This window comes from Canis lupus, chromosome 6 (genome assembly GCF_048164855.1).
Source record: "Canis lupus baileyi chromosome 6, mCanLup2.hap1, whole genome shotgun sequence".
In the NCBI taxonomy this organism is placed as follows: Eukaryota; Metazoa; Chordata; class Mammalia; order Carnivora; family Canidae; genus Canis; species Canis lupus.
This window is the reverse complement of record NC_132843.1, coordinates 36917119-36942260: the sequence shown is the minus strand read 5'-3', so window position 1 is coordinate 36942260 and position 25142 is coordinate 36917119. Positions and strand designations below refer to the sequence as shown.

The following is a 25142-nucleotide window of genomic DNA, read 5'->3' as shown; positions in this document are numbered from 1 at the left end:
TGGCCAGTATAAACCAGTGTGGGGTTACTGGTTATTGAAGTGTTGAAATGCTTTCTTACCAGTTGATAAATTGGAACAGAATAGGATCAATTGTACTTTATAAGAATTACCAGTTTATCATCATGTATGAATTATGTAGCAATTACTACATCTAAATAGTTTAGCTTTTACTTTGGTTTTATTGTTAATGTGCTCTTTTGTAGTTAGTAATTATTTTGGTTTTATTTTTGTGCATAATTTTTATGTAATCAGTCCTAATGTGCAGAGTTGATATTTATAAATTTAATAATTTATAATAAAATATTAAATAGAACATCAAGAATGGAGAGATGACAAAGTTTTAATACATTTCTTAACATTCCTTTTAAACATAAACGTGAATCTTCTGAATCTGCAGGAGAACAAAGAAGAAATGATATTAATAATGAACCGCAGCTTGGAACATCTCCTGATACTGTGCAACAATGAATACAAAATAAAACAAATAATTTGTATTTATGGAATGGAAAACAGCTTGATTATTTCAAGAAAAAATATGACTGCCTTATTATTTCTAGTGCCATATTGTCAGGTGCGAATGGAGCTCAAAAGTTGTATCATTAAAATTGGGAAGTGCTAAACATTTACATATTTAACCATGTAGCAATCCTGTAGCAATCATGTTTTGTTAAAGTTCATGGCTCAAGGAAAATGTGGTGTTACTAATAAGATATGTAGAGTAGATTTCACATAAAGAAGCAGTTAAAACCTAAAAACTACAATTTTATCATCAGTGTTACTAAAACATTTAGAATGTACGATCAGAATTTTAACACTGCCTGCTTTTAGTTAAAAATAATTGAGCATTTTCAATCATGAAATACTTAGGTGGGCATAAAAATATATCAGTACAACATGCTGCAATGGAAACTTAAGGTGAAATAAGAAAACAGCATTCTACTAAACTACAAAACAAGGCAGTAACATTTTAATCTGTATTCGTGAAACTCCATCTATTTCATATCAGAGCTTTAATAGTATGCTTAAAATGTAAGATGCAAGACTTTGATAGTAGTTTAAAGTTTTTTGTCAGAAGGAATAACATCTGAAATCTATTGAATTTCAGTGTTACTGTTAGAGAAAAAATGGTTTCAGTGAGAAATATTTACATTAAAACATTGGATTTTGTATGGAGGGTATATATAATAATGCTAGGGGCATAGTCAGGAGTTTCAGCCAAACCAAGAAACATTTCTAGGTGTTGTGCCATGGCATTTTATGGATCATCATATTCAGTTATCCTTGGATAAGGTGTCAAAAGATACAGATCAAGTAAATGTCTTAAATCTTTCATCGGTATAAATTGACTGGCACATGAGATGATCATCAAAGAGAATTATAGTACATCTGAAGAGCTGGGAATTGAAATAATGAAAATGTGAAGAATCTTTGCACCTTGATGAGCAGCTTCCAGTGCTGGAGCTGCACAGTTTAGAAATTATATCAAGACTGTATTTATTTAAATTGTAGTTAAGAAGTGGGAATAGTTAAACATTTAGAAAATGAGCATTTTTGAGTGATTTGGCTTCAGTACACAATGCAAGAGATATTTTAGCTTTATAAAAGAGGTTTAAGTTATTCACATGGACTGAGTGATTCAACAAACATTAAAAATGATTGAACATATAAAATTAAGTAGGCTATAAAAAGCTGAAGCTATTATTAAAAATGTTAACACCATTTGAAGCAAAACCAAATTAATAAAATTAAGTCAGTTAAAGGATAATGCCAATAAACTATAATTGTGACTTAATAACAGAAATGTTGAATATATAAAATTTTAAAGGTATTATAAGGGCTAGACATTTTGAATTACTGTTCAGCAGAAGTAGAGGATTTACTGACCAATATCATTGATGTGAAGAGAAACTCTCAGCTTATTTTGAGATGTATCATCTACTGATTATGGGGAAGTCATTGGAAAAGTTAATCGTGATCCCCTTTGTCCAGTGTTGCCTAGACTCCCTTGTATCCTACAGCTAGTGATAGGCATATGGAGTGAAAAAACTGTATCAACAACAACAGTTTTTAAAAATGCTTTAGAAATTAAATTATTTCTTTTAAATGATTGGTGCTATAGCTTGTATCACTTGATAAGCCTTTTTATCATATCCTTAGTGATTATAAGGGAATAAATATACTTTAAAAGAGGTATAAATTATTCATACTGGTTATTAAATATTTTAAATATCATTTCCACGAATACTCTATTTTGAGTAACAGTCTAATATCAGACTTTTATTCTGTATGATTGTTACATTTGAGGTGACGTTGAAGCCAGCATATATAAGTTCATAGAATTGAACAGAAATTGGCCTGTCTCACTGACCTATACCTAGTAATTTTTTTAATGTTTTGAAATTTAGAGAGTTTTAGGTGAAACTGATCTTGAAGTTTATTGCTAGACTTTTCAGACTTGAAATTTTTTTATTATTTATTGTTATAATTTTAATACTTCCAAATGGTTTTACTGGGCAAACTATTCCACACTCCTGTTTCTAAAAGCATAATTGGAGAATCCCAGATCTTTGGTTTAGAAAATGTTAGCTTATAACCCACTAAGCCCTACTAAGATTTGACTTGTAAGTGAGCAGCAGTTAACCAAGTGCTTGCTTTGTGCAGAGTGTTGAACTGTGTACTACTCCTCATGTGGGGACAGGCTGACAGAGAGCAATCCATGAAACAGACATCTGTTTAAGAAGTGCTATTTTAGATGAAGTTCATTGTGGTGTATTTCTAAAAAATAAATGTGAAGTATCTTAAGTGCCTAAGTATGTTTTTTTTTTTTTTTTTAATGATCCGAATCCAGATCATTTTCTTACTGTTTTTATTGTTTCTCATTCTGTTAAGTGATGAAGGGGAAAAGTTTGCTTTGACTAGTCTTACTTCTCTGGAAATTTTTGGACTGGTCCCTTTTAAGTCCCTGGGAGGTGGTTTTTCCAGTTGTTTTATGAGGGGAATATGTGCATTTTGGAGTTTTATGAACTTTAAATATCACTGATTGTAATATCAAACATCTCTTTGGCAGAATGGTAAGCACTTACCCAAATGTTTTATGACTCATGAAATACAAAATGATTTTGGGAAATAATTCTTGTCTCCAAAATATGAGACAACTATTAACAAAGCATTTTTGTTTTAGGTTTGGATTTTCTTTCCCTTATTCCAGTTGATCCCCAGGTATGTATCCTGAATTTAAGCAACTAATTTGTATTTGATTGTTATGTCATACTAACTAAAAATGACCAGTTGCATAAAATCAGGACAGTCAACTTTCAGTTACTTAACTTGATGGAAAGGAATGACTATAAATATTTCACAATTTTATTTGAAGGAATAAAGTTGCTGTTTTAAAATTTGTGGTATTTTGACTTGATACCTGAATTTTTAATTGTATTTTATTTAGTTCATTTCTTACAAGCACTTGAGTGATTAAAATGAAAGGAAGCAGTGATGACTGGAAGTTAAAACTTTACAGAGATTATTTGTGAAACACTTGTTCTATATGTCAAAAAGAGCGGAAGCCAATTCAACAGACTTGAATCATTAGCTCGCTTCTCTTCCTGGTGTTTAGAGGCAGTCAGATTCAGACTTTAGGGATGCCCCAATCTAAAGTTGCTGTATATCCGTCATTCCTGTTTTCTCTGCCAGCGATAAGAAACTCGAGTATCTCCGAGTCCCGACCTGAAGACCTGCAGTAAACCTGGACTGATAGGTGGATAGCAGAGGCAGAGCAGAGGAGGGAAAGGCGTGGGAGAAGCGGAAGGGGAAGGGGACACAGAGAGACTTTGAGAGAATTGCTGAGGGTAGGGAGGGCCAGAGGAAGACCCACACCCCACTGCTTCCTAGGCTGCCAAGGCTCGTGGCAGTCCCCCGTGTCAGTTCTCTGTGTCTGAGCCCTGAAATAGCACTGGAGATTTGGGCCCAGGGTAATGTGTAGAATGAGGAGTTGTTCTCACCTTGAGTGACTTTGTTATTACATCAATAGATTGTATAACCAGAAGTACATGTTTTTCTAGGAAATGGATTCTTCAGGCTTAAAATGTTACTGATTTTTATGAGAATCTTCCTTTAACAATGATTTTGGAGCCCAGAGGGTTTTGATTCCATAGTGCTGTTCGGCATGCTTAGTGTCCAGCTGCCTGACTTGGTAGGCCAGTAGAAGGATGAGGTTGCGCCTTCAGTTGCCCTTCGAATCCTTAGATTGTTCTCCTTTACATCCATGATGCCCGTGCGCCCTGTCATCTCTGTGCAGATATGTGCCGGTTACCCATGGAGGATAGAGATAGAGGAAAAATGGCTGCAGCCCGAGTATTACGAGAATTCACAGGGCCTATTGATAGCGGGACTATGGTGTCTTGCATTCATCTTATAAATGAGAGAGCACCTCTTTGTTAGAAGTTTCTGGGCTTTTTTCCAGATTCTTTCCCCAATATTGGTGGAAAATTGGAATGGATTTGATTTTAAAGAAGTTTAATACCTGACAGTTGTGCTCTCTTTAGAGCTTCTAGAAGCTCTTTAAGAATGATTCCCTGTTCCCTGCCCCCTTTAGCCAGTATCCCTTTGATGTCTTTGTGCATGGCATTCATTTTATTGATAAACCAAGACCCTATCCATCCTAAACACTACGTTTTTAAAAAAAGGGAGCTTGAATTTTATTTGTTGCCCTTCTGCTGACTGGCAGAGTAAGCCTGGGGCTGTTTGTTGGTATTTTAAGATCTTTTGGAAGATGGTGCAGTCAAAACAGCTTTAGTTTTCAGTTCCTGTTTGGTAACTTAGTATCTGTAATAATAGGTTGAGAAATTTGTAGAATTGATGATATTGATAGGATATTGTAACTGATCTTCTTTCATACAGTTAATCTAAAGACAGACTTTTAGGACTTGTACATATTAGACCTCATTTATTTTACTAAAGCCAGTGCTGTTGTTTTCACATAAAACACTCATAAAACATAAAATAAAGCTGTTAGCTCCTGTCTCTCTACTTCTCTTGGACAATGTAAGAGTATTAAACTCAGGTTTGAATTTGGGAGTCAGAGATCAAGATGGTAAGGAAACTTGAAAAACGAATTCTTGGAGGGTGGGTATCAAGTCTCACAAGGAAGATTAGCTTAGATTAGATCTCCTTTAAGATTTATTCCAAAATTTTGTGATTATGTGGGATACGATAGTTCTACCATGTAGTCTCTGTTTTAGAACAAATGCCGTCCTCCCGATTACGTGTCATTTTGTGTATGTCCAAAGGATTCAGTTGGCACTATTAAGATGATCTGTCTTAACATTATTCCTAAAGGGTCTGATTGATACTAAGTTTTGAAAGAATTACTGAATTTTGCATTGACATTTTTGCTTAATACCATTAGAAGTATTTGCTAGCCTTTATGATGTGATTTAAACCTAGTGTAAACACTTTTAGTGAGCAAATTCTTTTGGAAGTTAAGTATATGAGTCATAATTGTGGGATCAATACTTACTATTAAGTAATTTGGTTTATGGACATTTTGGTACTTGTACTTATATATTTGGTCACCGAAAATTCTACAAGATTTGAGAAAATGTAAACGATGTTGCACTCACTAAATACAGTAAAATAGCTAAATTCATGCCACCTTCCATCCAAAGATGGGAAGTTTTGAGAAATTTCTAAGTCCCACTGGGATTTAAATATGTGGCTGTCACTTGTGCATATCTAACAATTTCTAGTCTCTTTATTTAAAATCAATGTAGCCTCTTCCTCATCGGCATCATTGTTTGTTTCAAGCAGTACTGTCCTCCTATGTTTTTGGATAGTCTCACCTCACCCTTAACAGCAAGCAGTACGTCTGTCACCACCACCAGCCCCCATGAAAGCAGTACTCATGTTAGTTCATCCAGCAGCAGGAGTGAGACAGGGGTCATAACCAGCAGTGGAAGTAACATTCCTGACATCATCTCATTGGACTAAAGGAGGACTTCACTCGATTCTAGGAATCATTCATCAAAACTTCTTTCTTGGATCTCTGGTCCGTGGAAGCTATTTTTTTTGGTAACAATTACTTTGATATTTATTGATGTCAAATGGATTCTTTTGCTTTCTGAGAGATGAACACAGATGACGGCAGCAAGAACCAGATGACATGCGAGGATTTTTCTTACTCATGCTGTACTCTGAGCATCAGATACATTTGGCCATAACTGTATCTTCTCCAGAGATGGATTTCAATTTCATATGTTACTGAATGGATTCTACACACACATCAGTTAAAATTTTTTTTGTTGTAATAAACAGCAATAAAATTATGTAAATATTCAAGTAAACTTTTTTCTAGCTAAAGATGTAATCAATGATTCTAAAATGACAGCAACTTTTGTTTAACCTGATGTGAAGGAAAAATACATGGAAGGAAGTCATGTTTGCTGAATGAGTCCTTTCCACGGGAGATTTGTTCTGTTTCATCAAAGTAATGAAGTCTTGCTAAGCGGCCTGAGCTTGGGCTCCATTTTTCTTCCTGCAGTTCCTCTGTTCTTCCTAATTCCATCAAAGAAAAATGGCCTTTGTGTTTGTTACTCATTTTTCCCTGGTTGTCATTTACACTTTGATGTTGTTTGCTAGCACTTGCAGAGAGAAGTTCTGGGATTCGGCTGCTCTTTGTCAGTGATTGTGCTGAAGAACACTGCAGATTCTGCCCTGACATAATATGTGTTATTTTTGGTAATTGTACATTCTCATTCTAGAGATTTCTACAAAATTAGGCTTGCCTTTTTGAAAAAGAAATTCTGTGCGGCCATTGAATGTTGAATGAAATGTTTTTGGAGTGACATGTGGCTAGAATGTTCATTAGAATTTTGTGCACACTGGCCAGAAACATTGAGAGCTTCGAGGCAGTGAAAAAACAGGTTTGGGGGAGGTGGGAATAACAAAGTTTTAATCTCTTCCTAGGAACTTCTTTAGCTCATTTATTTTATAGAATAATAATACAAATCTTTGTTGAAACTTCTCACATTTTAGTAACACAAAGTAAACAGGATTTAGAACTCTGGTCACATTTCTCACCAGTGCAGTCTCTGATGATTTTCAAACTTAATTAGAAGACACAAACCACTGCAAGGCATGGGGACTGCATCGGATTTCCTGTTCCTTTTTTTTTTTTTTTTTTACAAGGAAATCTTTGGACAAGCAGAGTTAGAGATGTTTGAATTTAAAGTAAGGAAGGGTTGGGGAGGATGGGCCCACAGCTCACCTTGAAGCTCACTCAGAGTGTGCTTGATTTTAAATCCCTCAGGAGACCGAGTTTTACCCTTGGAGAAACATTTCAATCCACATTTTGTATTTCCCTTTGTTTCATTTGGCTCTCTAAATTTTTTGAGTTCTCAAGGAATTAATACTTTTCTAATGTTTGCCTTTCTCTCCCTAACTGTATCTATTTTAAAAATAAAACCCTTTTTAAAAATGACTAACCTGATTTCTCAGACTGAAGTGCCCAGATAAAGAGTACCAATTTCAGTTAGAATAGGGATACTGTTACATTATTTCTGGGTTGGTGTAACCCCAGGAAGCTGACTTGTCACTGCCTGGGTGGTTTTGTTTTTGTTTTTAAACACCTCAAGTTTTCATGGACGCTATACTCCTTTTGTACTGATTTAATTTCATGTGATTTTCTATGGCATCCCTCCTTTGGCTACGTCATCGCTTTACTTAATGTATTATTCCTTTTGGAGAGCTGCTTACTATTAAAAACATGGAAACAAACCTGAATCTTCTTGCAGTAGTTGCACCATCATTACCAGTTTTACCTTCTTGGCCATTAGATTGCCAATCCGTGTTACAGGCCTTTGGTTCAGATAGAGAATTTCTTCCTAGTAAAATTTTATGTTGCTGCTCTAAATACAGATGCAATTTCTGCTAACTTTGTAATCAGATAGAAGACATAACCCTGATTTGTGTGGTATCATTTGTTAATAAATAAATGATGTATATTTGTTATCATTTTGTTACCTTTTAGATACTCAGACTCCCACTCCCCCACTTAATCAACAAAGTTTTATAAGGTTAAATGAAAATATATTCATAGAAATTAGTTTATTTACTTGGTTCTTGTAACCGATACCTCTGTACTTTTATAGTTGTGCTTTGTTTTCTTTTTTACTACTTTATGTGAACAGTTTTAGTGTTCATTTTTGGTGCTTTACACTGAAATTATATAAAATTTTAATTTATACAGGCAACTAACATTTTTAAAAATACACTTTTAAGTTTGTAATCTTAAAATTGGGGCTTTTGTGTATGTATCTTTGAAGGTGAGTACTTCTCTTTATGCTTTTGCCTTACAACAGCATGATCATTAAGTCATTATATATATATATATATTTTTTTTTTTTTTGCATGGTCACCAAATACTGTTACTGAGACCCTGACTTAGTTTATTTTGCTTGCCCAGATTTCTGCTTAACCAAGTGTAATGCAATTTCAGAGGATGTTGTCTTAGCTGTTATTTAGACGTCTGCCAACTAGTGATTCTGTGGAGTGTCTTGTTTAAGGAAAGGAATGCTGACCTCAGCTGCTAGTCTACTCTTAAAGACACTGAGGAGGCAGCCTGTGGTTTTTATCTTCATTCACGGAGAAATGTTAAGGGCTTTTCCTTGATTTGGTGATTCCTGACACTGTAATTGGTGCTGAATATAGCTTCACAGCTAAACTCTGCTTATGTTCACTAACTTTCTGACCCTTAGGTGGGCCACTGTAGGATTTTGTAATTTCCATTTCTGCCCAGAAAGTAAAATACTTGGCATCTGTCATAGGATAATTATAAGGCCAAATGAAATAATAGAATTAAATTTAGGTTATGTGGAATTTATCTTATAATGTGCTTTGGGAAAGCTAGGATGGAAATCCTGTGATTAGGGGAAGGTTGTAAGTATAAGTAAGTTGAGCCATAACTCTTGACATAGAACAAGTTTCCCTCTGGTAGACTCTTAAAGAGAGTTTGAAGAAAAGATTAAAATGTTGGATTTTAGGTGAAGTGGTATTCAACAGAGATTCTTCTGACTTCTTGATACCTTTCAGGCATTCTGCCTTCAGACCAGTCCTGGACACTAGTCAGTTAGTAACCAAGTTTGTTTTTTTTCTGCTAATAAAATATTCATTAGTTATGTTTTGTCTTTTTAAGTAAACTTGACTTTTACAAAGCATTAGTTTAATTCTCAGATAAGTTTTTCATTTCTTTCTAGTTTCCAGTTGGTACAAAAGCACTTAACTGTTTTCTCCCCCTCCCCCATTTTTAAAGTAAATGCTTGCTTTGCTAATTTTATTCATTTTGAAAAATGCAGAGCAGTGTGCCATTTAAACTTGAATGTGACGTGTTTTGTGGCCCTGGATCCATGTGCTGTGGGAGCTTGTCATTAAGATCAATGATTGATGATTCAGACAGATTCACCATTTTTTTCTGCTGCAGTTCTACATATGGTGAAACTTGTGGGAAACAATTTAAGAATTACTCTGCTTTTTTAAGAGTCTGATGCTCCTGTCAAATGAACGATTGGTTTGTAAGCCCTGTTTTTATGTTACTAGGGGCCACGCTCCCAATTCCTAGCAGAAACAAATAAAGCTATATAAAAGTGCCCATTCTTCTTTAATGCTTGCCTGATTCAATAATCTTTTTGTTTTTTCTGTTTATGTCAGTAATATATGCTCATTGTGGAAAAACTTAGACAATACAGAAAAGTATAAAGAAAAATAACCAAAATAATAAGCACTTTGATATTTTTGCATATTTCTTGCCAGTCTCTGCTACTTGTGTGTGTTTTTACATAGTTTTATTCATTCTCAGTATAATTTGTGTCTTTTTTTTTTTCTCGGTCTACATGTCATATTAAAAACTGTCAACTTTTATTAATTGCATTATATTCCATTGTATGGATGTGTCATGATTCGTATCACCTTTCCCCATTGGACATTTTATATTGCATCTCATAAAGTTACAGTCAATGTTTTTGTGTATAAAATATTTCTTAAGGACGAATTACTAGAGGTGGAATTTCTGGGTCAAGGATACAAACACTTGTAGATCTTGATTCATATCACTTTTCCAAATGATTTTACTGATGTGTACTCCAGCTGTATGATATGAGAAGAAGTCTTTAACCATATTCTCCAAGAATATGCACAGTCATCTTGTTGCTGGCATCTGCACTAAGTCCCTCTCCCCTTCTAACCCCCCCAGTGAGCTGGGCTGATTTGGAAATAATTGGCAAAGATTTTCCTGGGCTGAGTTTCAACAACATCTGTCTGACATATTCCAGATAATACCTGCCTAAGGATATCCAAATAATTTTTCACATAGTTTTACTTGCCCTGTGAAATAGCCTATTGTCAGATTATATTTTCCATTTTTAGTTAGAAAATCTTGACACTTTTTTTTTAAAAACCATTTGTACCTAGGGCCAGCCCTTAGTAGCCAGCTTTCTTTTTTCCTCTTTCTGTAGGCTCCATTTTGGGCTTTCTGAGCTCCCCAAAGCAAGTAGGATCTCCTGAGCCAAAGGCAGTCCAACCCAAACTGGAAAAGTGGTAAGGCTGACCAGCAAAAGCAGCGCCAAGCTTTGCTTTTTTCACATTGTATTCTTTTGTGTTTCCAGTGGCATCTTGGTGTTCTAAAAGGCAGCCCTGTGGCAAAAAAAACCAAAAAACTGAAAATGAGGTTGTTATCTCAGATGTTCAAGTTGTATTATTTTCTTGATTGGCATGCCACATAATTTCCTAGACTGCTTTTATTTCAGAATGGCTTTTAAAGCTTCTTCACTCTGTGTTCTCAAAGCTTATCTCTTTTAAGTAATATTTATTAAAACTATTGGAATATTCAGTATGTCTTATCAATGTGTGTGTAGGATAGAGTAGAATACAAGATGTGGTCCCAGGCTTTCAAGGACTCCTGATCAGCTTTTCAAAAACCAAGAGTTCTTACCTACCAACAGGACATTATGCTAAGAATTTTACCAAAATATTTCATTCCTTACAATAGCCTTTAAAGGAGAGTGGTATGGTTCTCATTTTAAAGATGAAGGAACAGATTGTAGGTAAGTTTTTCCGTGGACTTGGGAATCTGAAACAGACCTTATCTCAAAAGCTCTCTGACTAAACGGAAATGGCCTTAACCGGGTAGGCTATTTGGGCATCTAGACATAGATTGTAAAAACTGATTTTAGGTGATGGCCATGGGAATAAGGAAGGAGTGGACCCTGGAGCCATTTCAAAGGAAGACTCATGCTTCAGTGGCATGAACAGATTACAGGAGTGAGGGCTGAGTCCACTTCTCAAGCCCAGGTAAACAGGATGATAGTGCTGTTTGGAGACCAGGGGCATTAGTCATTTAGGGGAGGCAGTGAGGAGTTTGATGGGAAGCAGGAGGTTTCTGAAGCCCATGTCTGTTACTCTGCAGTCTGAAGATGTGCAGCCTGCCTTCGTTGTCTTTCACCGGTCTCCATTCTGTAGATCTCGTCATTCCCAGGTGCCTATCCACTCTCTTTGCTAAGCCATGCTCGCCGTGTCTCCACCTTTTCTCTGGATTTTTCTCTTCACTGCCTTGTCACCTGAAGTCTGGCACCCCCTGCACCTCTCACCAGTGTGGGCTGTGTTCACATTCCACATAACTTAAGTGGACGGGTAGCTGCCCGTCCTCTATTGCAGTTTGTAAGTGATTTCTCCCAAGGCCTCCGACTGAAGTCTGCCCCATTTGCAGGCTGTACTGCTGCTTCTGCTCTTGCTAAGTCACCTGAACACATCCTTGGATTTGCTGAAGGACTTCACTTCCTGACTCGGTGTTTCTTGCCATCTCTAACTTTGTAGAGTTAGAGATTCTTGGTCTCCAACACTTTGATGGTTAATCCATCCAACAATCTAGCTTGTGAGATTTTTGGTTACCTCCAATACTTGTTCGCACCAAAATGCCCAGCCACTATTTCACCCTTTGTGTTTTCTCTGTACTTCTTGTTCATCTTAGACTGCTCCATTATTACAGCCTTGAATGTATCCCCAGATCCCTCCTTCAGGGTTTCCCATCTATCCTTTGATTTGGTATCGCATGCTGCTTTTGCCCATTCTTGTCCATTATTACAAATGCACTCCTCAAACCATGCCTGTCTCCGCAGAAGACTTTGCTTCCTAATGCACTCAGAAAATCCAGTTTGTCAGCATTATTTCTCTCCACATGTGCTCATCTTCATTCTCCTTCATTCCAGTCTCCGAGGATGAGGTGGGCCCAGAGGCCAAGACAGCCACATGGGCTTTTGACTTGTCTCCTGTCCTCTTCAGGACCTTTCTCCATCACACTCCCTCATTCCTGCATGTCTTTCACCTCTCCTGCTGCTTTTGGCTTATAGAAGTCTCAGCAAATATTAGATCCTGCTACATGCCAGGCATCATATCAGGCATTCAGAACACGAAATAGATAAATACCTACCTTCACCGAAGTTGTACTTCAGTAGAATAAAGATGAGTGAGATAGGGAGATGACAGTGCAGTGGTAAAAGGCAAAATAGAGGGTGCTAGGGTAGCACATAGATGAGGCAGTTGATTCCATGGAAGTGTCCTATGAGTAGGACCATGGGAGTTGATTAGTTGTCAAGAGAACTGAAAATGTTCAGAATAGCTGGACTTTGGTTAAGGAATGTGAAGTATGTAAGAAATGACAAAGGGCCTTATATGGCAATGAGAAGGGCCTGAGGGGTTCTCATGATCATTAACAGTTAATGAGCAGCATTGGTTAACTTTGGTATGATTGTCTCCATTTTACAAATGTGGAAACATCATGAGAGGGTGAGTGACTTGCCTGTGGTCATGCAGCTTGTAAGTGGGTAGACAGGCTTCAAATCCAGCTTTCCACCACCTAAGGCCATCCATGATCATTCTATCTAAAAAGTAGGTATTTCCTAACTATCCTTATCACTGTTTATATTTCTATATGGCACTTACCATAACCTGTGTTTATTTTATGTGTTGCTTGCTGTGTATTGTCTGTTTCTCTTACTAGATTGTAAGCTCCATGAGGGCAGGTGTGATCTCATTTCATGTGCATCCCGGAGCCTAACAAGGTGTGTGGTGCATAGTAGGTGCTCAATAAATATTTGTAAATGAAGAAATGGTGGGTGTATTTGACTTGTGCTGACAGGGGAAATAATTCAATACCTGAGCAGCAGGCATTCACCTAGAGGAACACAAGAGGAAATAGATGCTTGGGGCTGATGGTAGAGGTGACGTGCTTGAGATTTGGGAGGAACTCTGTGCATTCCAGAATCTTAACAGAGGCAAGCACTGGGAATGGGGAATTTGTAGGACAGTACACACTGAGGATAATAATGTGTAAGTAGGTATTGTGTTAAACCTGAAAGTCTATCTGACCCTCCTGCAGACCCAGCCTCCTGTGTGTATATATGACTGGGAAATTCTGCATGTAATTTATATACCCAGGACCAGTTATCTGGGCCAGGTATGCCACAGTTAAACGGTATGGTTGTAGGTGTGATTCTGATTTACCAACCTCAGTCTCTCAAGGTGTTTAACAACTTGACCCAAGTAGTCTTTGGAGTCTGTACTTTGAAATGGGAACATTCAGTTAACCCGACATCTCTGGAAGTCCTGCCCATATGCCGTTAGATGAGCAAACAGGCCTGTTCTACAACATATGGGTAGTGTTGGAACCATCAAAATGCGAGAGCTCAACCTTAAAGGTCAATGAGTGAGAAAAGAGCTAGAAAAGGAACACCTGTAGTAGGAAGAAAATGAGTAATCTCACAGAGTCCAAAACGATAGACCATTCCAAGAGCAGAGTATTAGGGGAGTTAAAAGCCTCTATAATATAAAAAGTATCCATTAAAAGAACTAAAGAAAAAAGACCTGTTAATTAAACTATGGCCATTGCTTTCAATTGCATTGATTGTAAGATGTAGCTCAGTAAAGCGTGGGGAGGACTGAAAATGCATCCTAGAATTTAAAGAGTCATGATCATCTGTATCTTCCTTCGGTTTTCTCAGCCTGGCCATATCTAGTAGTTTCACCAAGAACAATTTCAATGGAATGATGAGGGTAAGCCTAGGTCGACATGGGATGAGGACTGCAAAGTACAGAAGTGAAGTGTGTCTGTGTAGACCATGCGGCTGACTGATAAAAGATGAGGCTGTATTAATAGAAATGTGTATGGTGGAGGAAATTTTTTTTTAAGATAAGAGAACTTTGAGTCTCATGTTTAAATGCTGATTGGATAGTGGGATACAGTCCGAAAGGGAGAGGTGAATGTGGGTAGTGCAGTAGCAGCTGGCCAAGATTATTGGTAACCACTAGGTCACTGAGCAAGAGGAGAAAGTTGGGATCTGTGTGAGAGGCAAATGAAAGTTGGATGTGGGTGCAGTTGTGTCAGCTGGGCAGCAGCATTTAAAGGTTTCATCTAATGGTTTAACTTTTAGGTCTTTGAGAACCAAGTGGAATGGCCTCATTCCCAGATGTGAGAAGGAGGTGCGGGTGGAGGTACACAATCAACGGGGATAGAAAGAAGTGTTAGCAAGGCTGTGGAGAAAAGGGAACTTTTTGTGTGCTGCTTGTGGGAATGTAAAGTGGTGTAGTCACTATGGAAAACAGTAAGGAGGTTCCTCGGAAAATTAAAACGAGACCATGTGATCCAGCTCCATTTCTGGGTATTTACCTGAAGAAAATGAAAACATGAATTCGAAAAGATATATGCATCCGTCTGTTTGTAGTGTTATTTGCAATAGCCAAGACATGGAAACAACCCAAGTGACCTCCTACGGATGAATAGACTTGATAGATGAATGGATTAGGATTATGTATACACAACGGGATACTGTGCAGCCATACAGCGTTAGATCTTGCTATTTGTAACACCTGGATGGACCTAGAAGGGTGGCATGCTACATGAAATAAGTCAGAGAAAGTCAAATGCCATATGATTTCACTTATATGTGGAATCTAAAAAAAACCCAAAGAGTGGAAACAGACTTGAAATAACAAGCTGATGGTTGCCAGGGATTAGGAGGTGCAGGTATGGACCAAATAGGTGAAGAGGATTAAGAGGTACAAACTTCCAGTTATGTTAGGGATAAAAAATACAGCATAGGGAATATAGTCCAACATACCGCAACACTTGTGTGGTAACAAATGGCAGCTATACCCAATGAGCATCGTTTAATGTATGTAATTGTGGAATCACTGTTGTACACCAGAAACTAATATCGTATATCAATTATACTTTAGTTAAAAATTTAAAAAGAGGGTCGCCTGGTGGCTCAGTGATTAAGCGTCTAGAGCCTTTGGCTCAGGGTGTGATCCTGGGGTCCTGGGATCGAGTCCCACGTCGGACTTCCCACAGGGAGCCTGCTTCTCCCTCTGCCTGTGTCTCTGCATCTCTCTCGGTGTCTCTCATGAATCAATACATAAAAGTCTTTTTAAAAAGACAACGGAGATAGTTCAAAATAGTCTCAGAATGAGAGAATGAGCTAGAAAAGAACAGCATTGAGCTGGACAGTGTAGACTTAACAGTGGCATCCATTTCTCTGTGGGACTCAGCAGTGCTCATCAGTAAAGTCTACTTGAACTCGAGGTTGGGTCTTTGTAATGTTGGTGCAACAGAAGGATGACAGGAATCACATTTCAAGGCTGCTGGCAAGTCGTTCAAGCAGTGAAAGCTCAGCCACCATCACACTCCTGAAAATATTCTTGCCGATGTCCAAATGTGCACATAAATGTCAAGTTCCATGGACTTGACTTTTCCACATCTGCATTCGACACACTCTATTCCATGCCTTGGTTTTGTGACACCACCATTCTTTATTCTGACTTCTTAAGGAACTCCCCCTCTCTTCCCAGGAAATTTATAAACATAGGTGTAACTTTGCTTGGTTGGCTGCCTTTCCAGCCACTTGACCCACGTCGCTTGTTATACTCCATGACTGCTAGAACGTAAGTTCACCAAGGCTCAGATCATTGTTTCTTTGGTTAACCACACTATCGCAAGTGTCTGGAACACTTTTAATTTTAACCTATGCCGTTATATTTGAAGTGAGTTTTTTGTAGACAGCGTATGGTTGGGTTTTTTGTTTTGTTTGTAGAACCTTTATTGAGCTAGAATCCTCAGAGAGGTTTAGTTTGTGAGGGCTGCCATAAAACTGGTCAGGTGTCAGTGGGTTTGGATCCCTCTAAGGGCCCTAAGGAGGATCTGTTCCAGGCTTCTCTCTGACTTGTAGATGGGCATCTTTACCCTGTGTCACCTCACATTGTCTTGCCCCCACCCCCACCCCATGCCTGTCTCTGTCCAAATTGCCCCTTTTAATAAGCTCACTGTTTATACTGGATTAGGGCCCACCTTACTGACCTCATTTTAACCTGATTGCTTCTAAAGATTCTGTCTCCAAATAAGGCCACATTTTGGTGTTAGGACTCCAACGTGACTTTTTGTGTGTGGGACATGATTCAGCCTGTAACACACATGCAGTTCACTCATTCAGAGCGTACAGTTCGTTGGTTTTTGGTTTATGTAGAGTTGTGTGACCAGAACTTTTTTAGAACATTATCCTCACCCCCAGAAGTAACTGTACCTGTTAGAGTCATCTGCCCCTGGGGTGAAGGAAGAAGTCTAGGTTTTCCTTCCACTTAGCCTTTGCTGATGGGTAGTGATAGAACCCAGAGATTTTCCTGTGCTGTTTGACCAGAGTGATTATTGTTTTAAAAACAAAAACAAAAACAAAAAAACACTAAGATACCAGAATGGTTTGTTTTCTCAATGAAAAGGCCTTATAACAAGTGCTGGCTGATAGAAATCTCAAAGGAAAGCTGCAAATTTCTGGAACCACTTTTAAGAAACATATAGTTAAAAACGGTGGTCAGTCTCAGGTTGTATGAGATAATTGTGTTAATCTGTTCATATGCTGTTTCATTGTGTTTTTTTTTTTTTCAAAGTTCTTCAAATTTCAGGGAACCCCATGTTGATTACAGATTCTGAATAGATAGTGGTTGCCTTGGTGGCTTTGTCATCCACTTCTCCCTGGCAGCCGTCACAGAACAATATCCAAGGATTTCACAGGTGGAAGAGCAGGAGAAAGCAGTGTGTATAAATCTTTTCTGAATACAGAAGTAATACTCATTGTAAAACAAAACAAAAAAAAAACATTAAAAAACCTGAAATTATAATTACTATTATTTTTAAAGATTTTATTTATTCATAGAGACGCAGAGAGAGAGAGGCAGAGACACAGGCAGAGGGAGAAGTAGGCTCCACGCAGAGAGCCCGATGTGGGACTCGATCCAGGGTCTCCAGGATCACATCATGGGCTGCAGGCGGCACTTAACCGCTGCGCCACCGGGGCTGCCCTGAAATTATAAAGAGCTCTTTTGCTTAGAATTCTATTGTTAGCCTTACATTTGTTTTCTTCCAATGTGCTGCCAATTTGTTGCCATGAAAGCCTCATTAATAGGCATCTCAAGAGATTCTAATTGTCTGAGACTTGATTATTTCTTAGATCATATTCCTGCACCTCTCGGGGGAGAGGAGTCAACAAGTCCTGCGGAAGCTGTGGCTGCCAGATGCGGTGATGTGGAAGGTATCTGGGGGCCTCAGAGAGGTGGTGTCAGTACCACCTGGGAGCCTGACTGGAGGGGTTCACGAGGCAGGGGTTCCCAACCCCTTCAGCAAGACTGCAGCGATTTTTAACACCAAGACCCAAAGTCCAGTTGTAGAAGGGATGCTGAGGTGGGGAGGGAAAGGGTAGGGTTCATGGAAGGGGAGGATGGCCAAGAACTGAGAGGCCACAGCGGGAAGGGCCATCCCTGCAGATACTGCGGCCCCCTGGGAACAGCAAAGGTGGTGCTGGATGGACGAATGTTGGCTTCAGGGGGTGTGGGGAGTGGTGATGGGTCCCGAGATGACTCACCCCCACCCCCCCCCAGGAAGGGCCATCTGACCTGATCCCAGGCGCTGTTTTTTGGGGAGGCGATAGGTACAATCATCCAGATGTGGTGATCGGTTGGTCTCCTGGCAGGAGCAGTAAGGAGAGGTGGATCCCCTTGGGAGGATTGCAGGGTTGGTAGGGCCCTTGGGAGAGGAGGGCCAGGGTTCTGTTAGACCAGGATGTTGAAGGGGGATTTCAGAGGATGGGTGAGACTAGAGGGGATTTTGTTAGTGACAGATGGACTTTGAGTGGCTGAAGGGGCACAGTGGGAGGGCTGAGAGGGTTAAGAAGTAATGGGGGATGTTAGATTGCAGAAGGTGTAGAGCCTCATGGGCTGAGAAGCCAGGTGATGTGAGATTCTCTGGCTCCGTGTAAATGACATATTAATAGGGATGAGGACTTGACAGCATTTTTCCTGATAGTGTCTTATGCAGCTTTATGTGTGTGTGTGTGTATACTTATATATACGCACACTTGTGTATGTGCATGTATAACAGCTGTTACATCAAAGCTGTTTATATAAATATATCAGCTTTATTGAGATACAATCATATACAGTTTACTCATGTATACAGTCCGTTTCTAGTATATTCAGAATTATATAACCATCACTACACTCAATTTTAGAATATTACCCTCACCTCCCCAAGAGACACTCCACATCCATTAGCAGTCACTCACCCCCATTTTCCCATCCATCACCTGCCCACCGCCCCCCAGCCCTAGGCAAGCCCTGATCTACCTTTTTTCTATATATTTGTCTACTCTAGATATAAAATATGTGGCCTCTTGTGACTGACTGCTTTCAGTTCGTGCCTAGTGTTTTAAAAATTCATTCACGTTGTAGCAGCTACTACTACAGGACTTCATTTTTTTTTTTTTTTAATGACTGGATAACGTTCTGTTGTATGATGTACCATACTATATTTATCCATCAATTGATCGACATTTGGATTGTTTCCATCTTTGGGGTATTAGGAACAGTGGTACCTAGGATATTTGTATACCGGTATTAACATGGACATAGGTTTTTGTTTCTCTTAGGAATGAACATAGAAGAGGAATTGCTGGGTCATATGGTAACTCCAATGTTAACATTCTGAGTAACCACCAGACTGTTTTCCAAAGTGGCTGCACCATTTTTAAATTCCCCTGACCCTACCCCTTCCCCAATGAAGAAATCAGGGCTCTTGATTTCTTATCTTCACCAACATTTGTTTTTTTTTATTATTATTTAGTTTTCACTCATGGCCTTCCTAGTGGGTTTGGTATATTATCTGCGGTTTTGATTTACATTTCTTTAATGATGTTGATCATCTTTTTTGTGTGCCTGTTGGTTATTTGTATATCTTCTTTGGAGAAATGTCTGTCCAGATGCTTAGCCCATTTTTTTTTTTTTTTTTTTTGAGTTTTTTTTTTTTTTATTTTTTACTTAGCCCATTTTTAAAAAAAGACTGTTTTTTCTAGGGGAACTTTAGGATCATAGGAAGATTAAAAGGAAGGTACATCGGTTTCTCATATAACCCCTGTCATCACACAATGCACAGCCTCCCTCCTTAGGAACATCTTCCACCAAAGTGGGACGTTTGTCACAGATGATGAACCCACACTGAGACATCCCAATCATCCAAAGTCCACAGTTTTACATGAGTTTTTCACTCTTGCGGTTGTCTATCAGACGGGTTTGGAAAAATGTATAATGATATGTGTTCGTTGTAGTATCCTACAGAGTATTTTCACTCCCCTAGAAGTCCTCTGTACTACCCCTACGTATCTCTCTCCTCCAGCCCCATTCCTGGTAACCACTGATCTTTTTTTTCCCCCCACTTCTCTATACGTTGCCTTTTTCAGAACGTTATGTAGTTTTGAATCGTCCAGTATGTACCCTTCTCAGATTGGCTTCTTTCACTTAGTAATATGCGTTGCAGGTTCTTCTACTTCGTGGGAAGAGAATGTTCAGTTTTGTAAGCGACCGCCAAACTGTCTTCCAAAGGGGCTGCTGCATTTTGCATTCCCACCACCGGTGAATTTGAGTTCCCATGTTTCCCTCATCTTTGTCAGTATTTGGCATTGTCAGTGTTTTGGATTTTAGCCATTTTAATAGCTATAGAGCAATATCTCACTGTTTTAATTCCCAATTCCCTAATGATGAGTGACGTTAAGTGTCATTTCAACATGCTGCTTCGCCATTTGTATATCTCTGGTGAGCTGCCAGTTCAGATATTTTGCCCATTTTTTTTTTTAAGTGGGTTGTTCATTTTCTTACTATTGAGTTTTAAGAGTTATTTGTTTTGGAAACCAGTCTTTTATCAAATACGTGTTTTGCAAATACCTTTTCCGAGTCTCTGGCTTATCTTATTCCCTTTACAGTGTCTCTTGCAGAGCAGAAGTTTTTAATTTTAATGAAGTCTGGTGTAACAGTTTTTTTCTATCGTGGATTGTGGTTTTTGTGTTGTATCTGAAAAGTCACTGCCCAACCCAGCATCATCTAGATTTTCTCCTATGTTACCTTCTACGAGTTTTAGACCTTGCATTTCATGTTTAGGTCTATGATACATTTTGAGTTAACTTTTGTGAAAGGTATAGGCTTCTGTCTGGATGGTTTTTTTTTCGTGTGGATGTCTTTTCTAGTACCATTTATTGGAAAGATTGTCCTTTCTCCATCCTTTGCCCCTTTGCTGGTTGAGACTGTATTTGTGTGGGTCTTTATCTACACTTTTTATTCTCTTCCATTGATCTATTTGCCTATTCTCTTGCTAGTACCACAGAGTCTTTAATACTGTAGATTGTGATATTAGGTCTTGAAGTCAGATAGTGTCAGACTTTGTTGTTCTTCGGTATTGTGTTCCTTCTGAAGTCGGCTTTGCTTGAAATTAATAGAACTATTCTAGTTTTCTTTGATTAGTGTTAGCGAGGTACAGTTTTCTCCATTCCTTTACTTTTTTGTTATCTGTGTCTTTTTGTTTAAAGTGCATTTCTGGTAGACAACATAGTTTGGTCTTGTTTTGATCCACTCTGGCAGCCTCTGTCATTCTGTCATTCATTCATTCATTCATTTATGTACTTATTTAAAAATATTTTATTTGTTTGTTTGTTTGTTTATTTGTTTATGAGAGATGCAGAGACACAAGCAGAGGGAGAAGCAGGCTCCATGCAGGGAACCCGATGTGGGACTCGATTCTGGTACTCCAGGATCATGCCCTGAGCCGAAGGCAGGTGTTCAATCACTGAGCCACCCAGGCATCCCTTATCTCTGTCTTTTATTTATTTATTTATTTTTAAAGATTTATTTATTTATTCATGATAGACAGAGAGAGAGAGAGGCAGAGACACAGGCAGAGGGAGAAGCAGGCTCCATGCCGGGAGCCCGACACGGGACTCGATCCCGGGACTCCAGGATCGTGCCCTGGGCCAAAGGCAGGCACCAAACAGCTGAGCCACCCAGGGATCCCCATCTCTGTCTTTTAATTGGTGCTTTACACCATTGACATTTAAAGTGATTTTGATATAAATGGGTCAACACGTGCCGTGCTTTTTCCCATTTTCTGTTTGTTGCCCATGTTATTTGGGGTTCCCCCTCCCTTTTTATGTACTTTATATTTCATCTTTTCTTTGCAGTATGTCCATTCTACCTCTGTAAAAAAAAAAATTTTTTTTAATGGTTGCCCTTGACTTTGCAGTGTACATTTATAGCTAATCCCTGTCATCTGTCAAGTAACATTGTACTGCTGCATGGGTAATGTCATTGTCTTATACTAAGTTTTCCCAATTTCTCCCTCTGTCTCTTATTAGACAGCTGTCCTTCAGTGAACGTATCCATAGCTATAACCACTGAATACTTTATTGCTTTTATTATTTTTGAACAGACTGCTCAAATGAGAATAAGAAAAATGAAAGATTTTATTTTACCATTGTGTTTTCCTCCTCTAATGCTCTTCCTTTAAGCAGATTCAAGTTCCTGACCTACATAATTTTCCTTCTTCCAGAAGAATTTCTTTTAACATTTCTTGCTACACAAGTCTGGGTTAACAAATTCCCTTTATTTTTGTTTATCTGAGAGAGTCTTATTTGGCCTTCACTTTGGAAAGTTAATTTGGCTGGAGGCATAATTCTAGGTCAGTAGGTCTTTCTTCCTCTCCACTTTAGGTATTTCAATCTGCTCTCTTTTTGCTTACATGGTCTCCAAAGAGAAGTCCAATGCAATTTTTATCATGGCTCTTCTATAGGTAAGATGTGTTCTTTCTTTGGCCTCTTGCAAGATTTTGTCTCTTTTGATTTTTCTTCAGTTTGAATATAATATGCTTGGTGTAGGTTTTTAAAATATGTATCCTGCTTGGTGTTCTCAGAGATTCTTGAATCTGTGGTTTGGTGTCTTACTAATTTTGGGAAATTTTCTGATTATTGTTTCAAATATTTGGTTCCTTTCTCTTTTTCTTCACCCTCTAGTATTCCTATCAAGGTTATGTTATACACTTATAAGTGTCTCATAGTTCTTGGATATTCTGTTCCCTTTTTTTCCTTTCCATTTCCATTTTGGAAGTTTTTATTGACATTTATTCTAGCTCACTGATTTTTTTTTACTCAACCATGTCCAATCTATTGATGAGCCCATTAAAGGCATCTTTGTGACAGTGGTTTTTTTTTATTTCTAGCATTTACTTTTGATTCTTTCTTGAGTTTTTATCCTTCTGTGTTGTCTGTTCTTGCATGGTGTCTCTTTTTTTTTTTTTTTCATTAGAGTCCTTATTAATTGTAAGTTGTTTTAAATCTCAATCTGATGACTTCAGAATCTCTGCCATATGTGAGTCCGGTTCTGGTGCTTGTTCTATCTCTTCAAACTGTGTTTTTGGTTTTTTAGTATGCCTTATAGTTTTTCTGTCAAAAGTCAGACATGGTATACTGGGTAACAGGGGCCCAATTTTGGTTTCTGCGAAAGTTTCTGCTTTTGGGCTTCTACTCTGGTTGCTTGTGATTCTCTGTGTCTGCCTGCCCTTCTCTCTCGTTTTGGGGGCAGCAGCTTAAGCTGTCATACTAGTTCTCTGCTGGATCTAGAAGGGTTGTTGATTTTTATTTTTTTTTTAAAGATTTTATTTATTCATTCAAGACACACAGAGAGAGAGAGAGAGAGGCAGAGACACAGGCAGTGGGAGAAGCAGGCTCCACGCAGGAAGCCCCACACGGGACTCGATCCCCGGTCTCCAGGATCACGACCTCGACTGAAGGTGGTACTAAACTGCTGAGCCACCCGGGTTGCCCGGTTGTTGATTTTTAGTTTGAGCTTTCTTCCTGTTGCTAGAGTGGGAGTGACAACTTCCAAGCTCCTTTCATATTGCTGGACCTTTCAACTTTTTTTTTCTTTTTTTTTTTTTCCCTTTCAACTTTTTAAGGGGACTCTTGGCTTCCTCCTGCATTCCCACTCCTTGCCCTGTGGCCTGAAACATAGGGCTCATCTGGCTTGTTTCCCCATCTCTCTCAGATTGCTTTCCTTCATTGACATATATCCAGTGTCTTGAGAACTTTTTTCACACTTTTTTTCATTGTTTCAGGTAGAGGGGTAAATCTGACTATTATTTCTATCTTGGCCTCAAGCAGAAGCAGCAGGTTTTGTTTTCTTTTTTCTTTTTAGGTTTTGTTTTCAATAATAATCTTTAATGCCAATTTTCCTCCCAAACACTATTTCTAGCTTTTTTCCTCAGGCATGCCTGCTACTTTAAGTGAGTAAGATGAGAGGTAAAGAAAGTACCACTTTTCCTCCCCAGTACAGCTGTGTCTAAGCCACATTTGGCAGCATTTCTCTTAGTCATGCCAGCTTCCCAGCTGTTCTAAACTTGTTTCTTCACTGGCTGGGACCCCTTCTTGCCCAGGATAGGAAAGCCCATAGCATAGCCTTTTCTCCCTCATGCCCCTACTTCAGCATCAGCCCTTTTCTTTCATGCCATCGGATGGTAGCTTGACTCAAAACATCCCTACTCATGTCTTCAGTTAAAGAAGTAAAGCCCTAGCAGTATGATTAGAGCTTTAAAGGCATTTTTTTTTAAATGTGAGAAGACATGGTAGTAATAGCATTCTAACTTAAACATAATGTAGAGTTGTATTTCCCACATCATTATTTCATCTGAACCTCATAATAACTGTGTTGCAGTTATTATGGACTGTGTGCACAGGTTGGACTGTGTGCACCTATTACTCATTTTAAAAGAGATAAAAAAGAGCTTTGATGTAAAACATGTGGAATGTGAATCAGTACTGGTTTCTCGGTGATTTTTTTGTAAAATGATTTGGAGAAACTACATATTTTCAGAGCTGATGGGTTGTCTCATTCATAGCAGCTGTGTGTTGGGATACAGAAGCCTAGGTTTTTAACTCTTTTTTTAAAATTTTTTTTAGGTTTTTAATTCTTGAGGGAAATTTCTGTCTCAGCGGGTAATTACACAGTCTGGCTGCATGGCGTGTGATGTGGGGGTAGTCATGCTACATATATGTCTTTTTTTTAAGATTTTTAAATTTATTTTATATATATATATAGAGAGAGAGAGAGAGAGAGAGGGGCAGAGACACAGGAGGAAGGAGAAGCAGGCTCCACGCAGAAGCCCAACGTGGGACTCGATCCCAGGTCTCCAGGATCACGCCCCGGGCTATAGGCAGCGCTAAACCGCTGCGCCACCAGGGCTGCCCTATATGTCTTTTTTTTTTTTTTTAAAGATTTTATTTACTCATTCATGAGAGACACATTGAGAGAAGCATAGGCAGAAGGAGAAGCAGGCTCCATGCAGGAAGCCCGATTCAGGACTCGATCCTAGGACCCCGGGATCACGTCCTGAGGTGAAGGCAGATGCTCAACCACTGAGCCACCCAGGCCATGCAAGGCCATGGTTGTAGGAAACATGTCTTGTTGCTTTCATCCTGGCCTCCCTACAGTTATTTCTCATAGCAACAAATTTATCTTCTTTTTTTTAATTTTAATTTTTAATTTTTTAAAATTTTTTTATCTTCTTAAAACACAAATTGAATCATGTAGCTGTTCTGCTTACCACCCTTCAGTAATTGCCTGGCTACTCAGGGTAAAATACAGACGTTTTTACCATGACCTACAAAGTCCCTCCATTAATGATTCTAAATCTTCTACTTGTGACCACAGTAAGAAATATATTTTATGTCTTAAAATACATACTTTGT

The 25142-nt window shown here is 38.6% G+C and overlaps 1 protein-coding gene across 14 annotated transcripts in view; it reads left to right on the top strand.

Annotated features, from left to right (window-relative positions):
* PIAS2 (protein inhibitor of activated STAT 2) overlaps positions 1-25142 on the top strand; it is a 146982-nt gene that overhangs the window by 98034 nt on the left and 23806 nt on the right. For 8 of the 14 annotated variants that reach the window (XM_072829479.1, XM_072829482.1, XM_072829474.1 and 5 more), the window contains 2 exons: positions 3182-3219; positions 5803-8007. In XM_072829479.1, coding sequence (XP_072685580.1) covers positions 3182-3219; positions 5803-5985 — 221 coding nt within the window. In that variant the 3' untranslated portion in view covers positions 5986-8007. Of the gene's footprint in view, positions 1-397; positions 572-3181; positions 3220-5768; positions 8008-10502; positions 13152-25142 lie in introns of those variants that run through there. The other 6 variants (XR_012032589.1, XM_072829486.1, XM_072829484.1 and 3 more) reach the window with 6 other exon arrangements.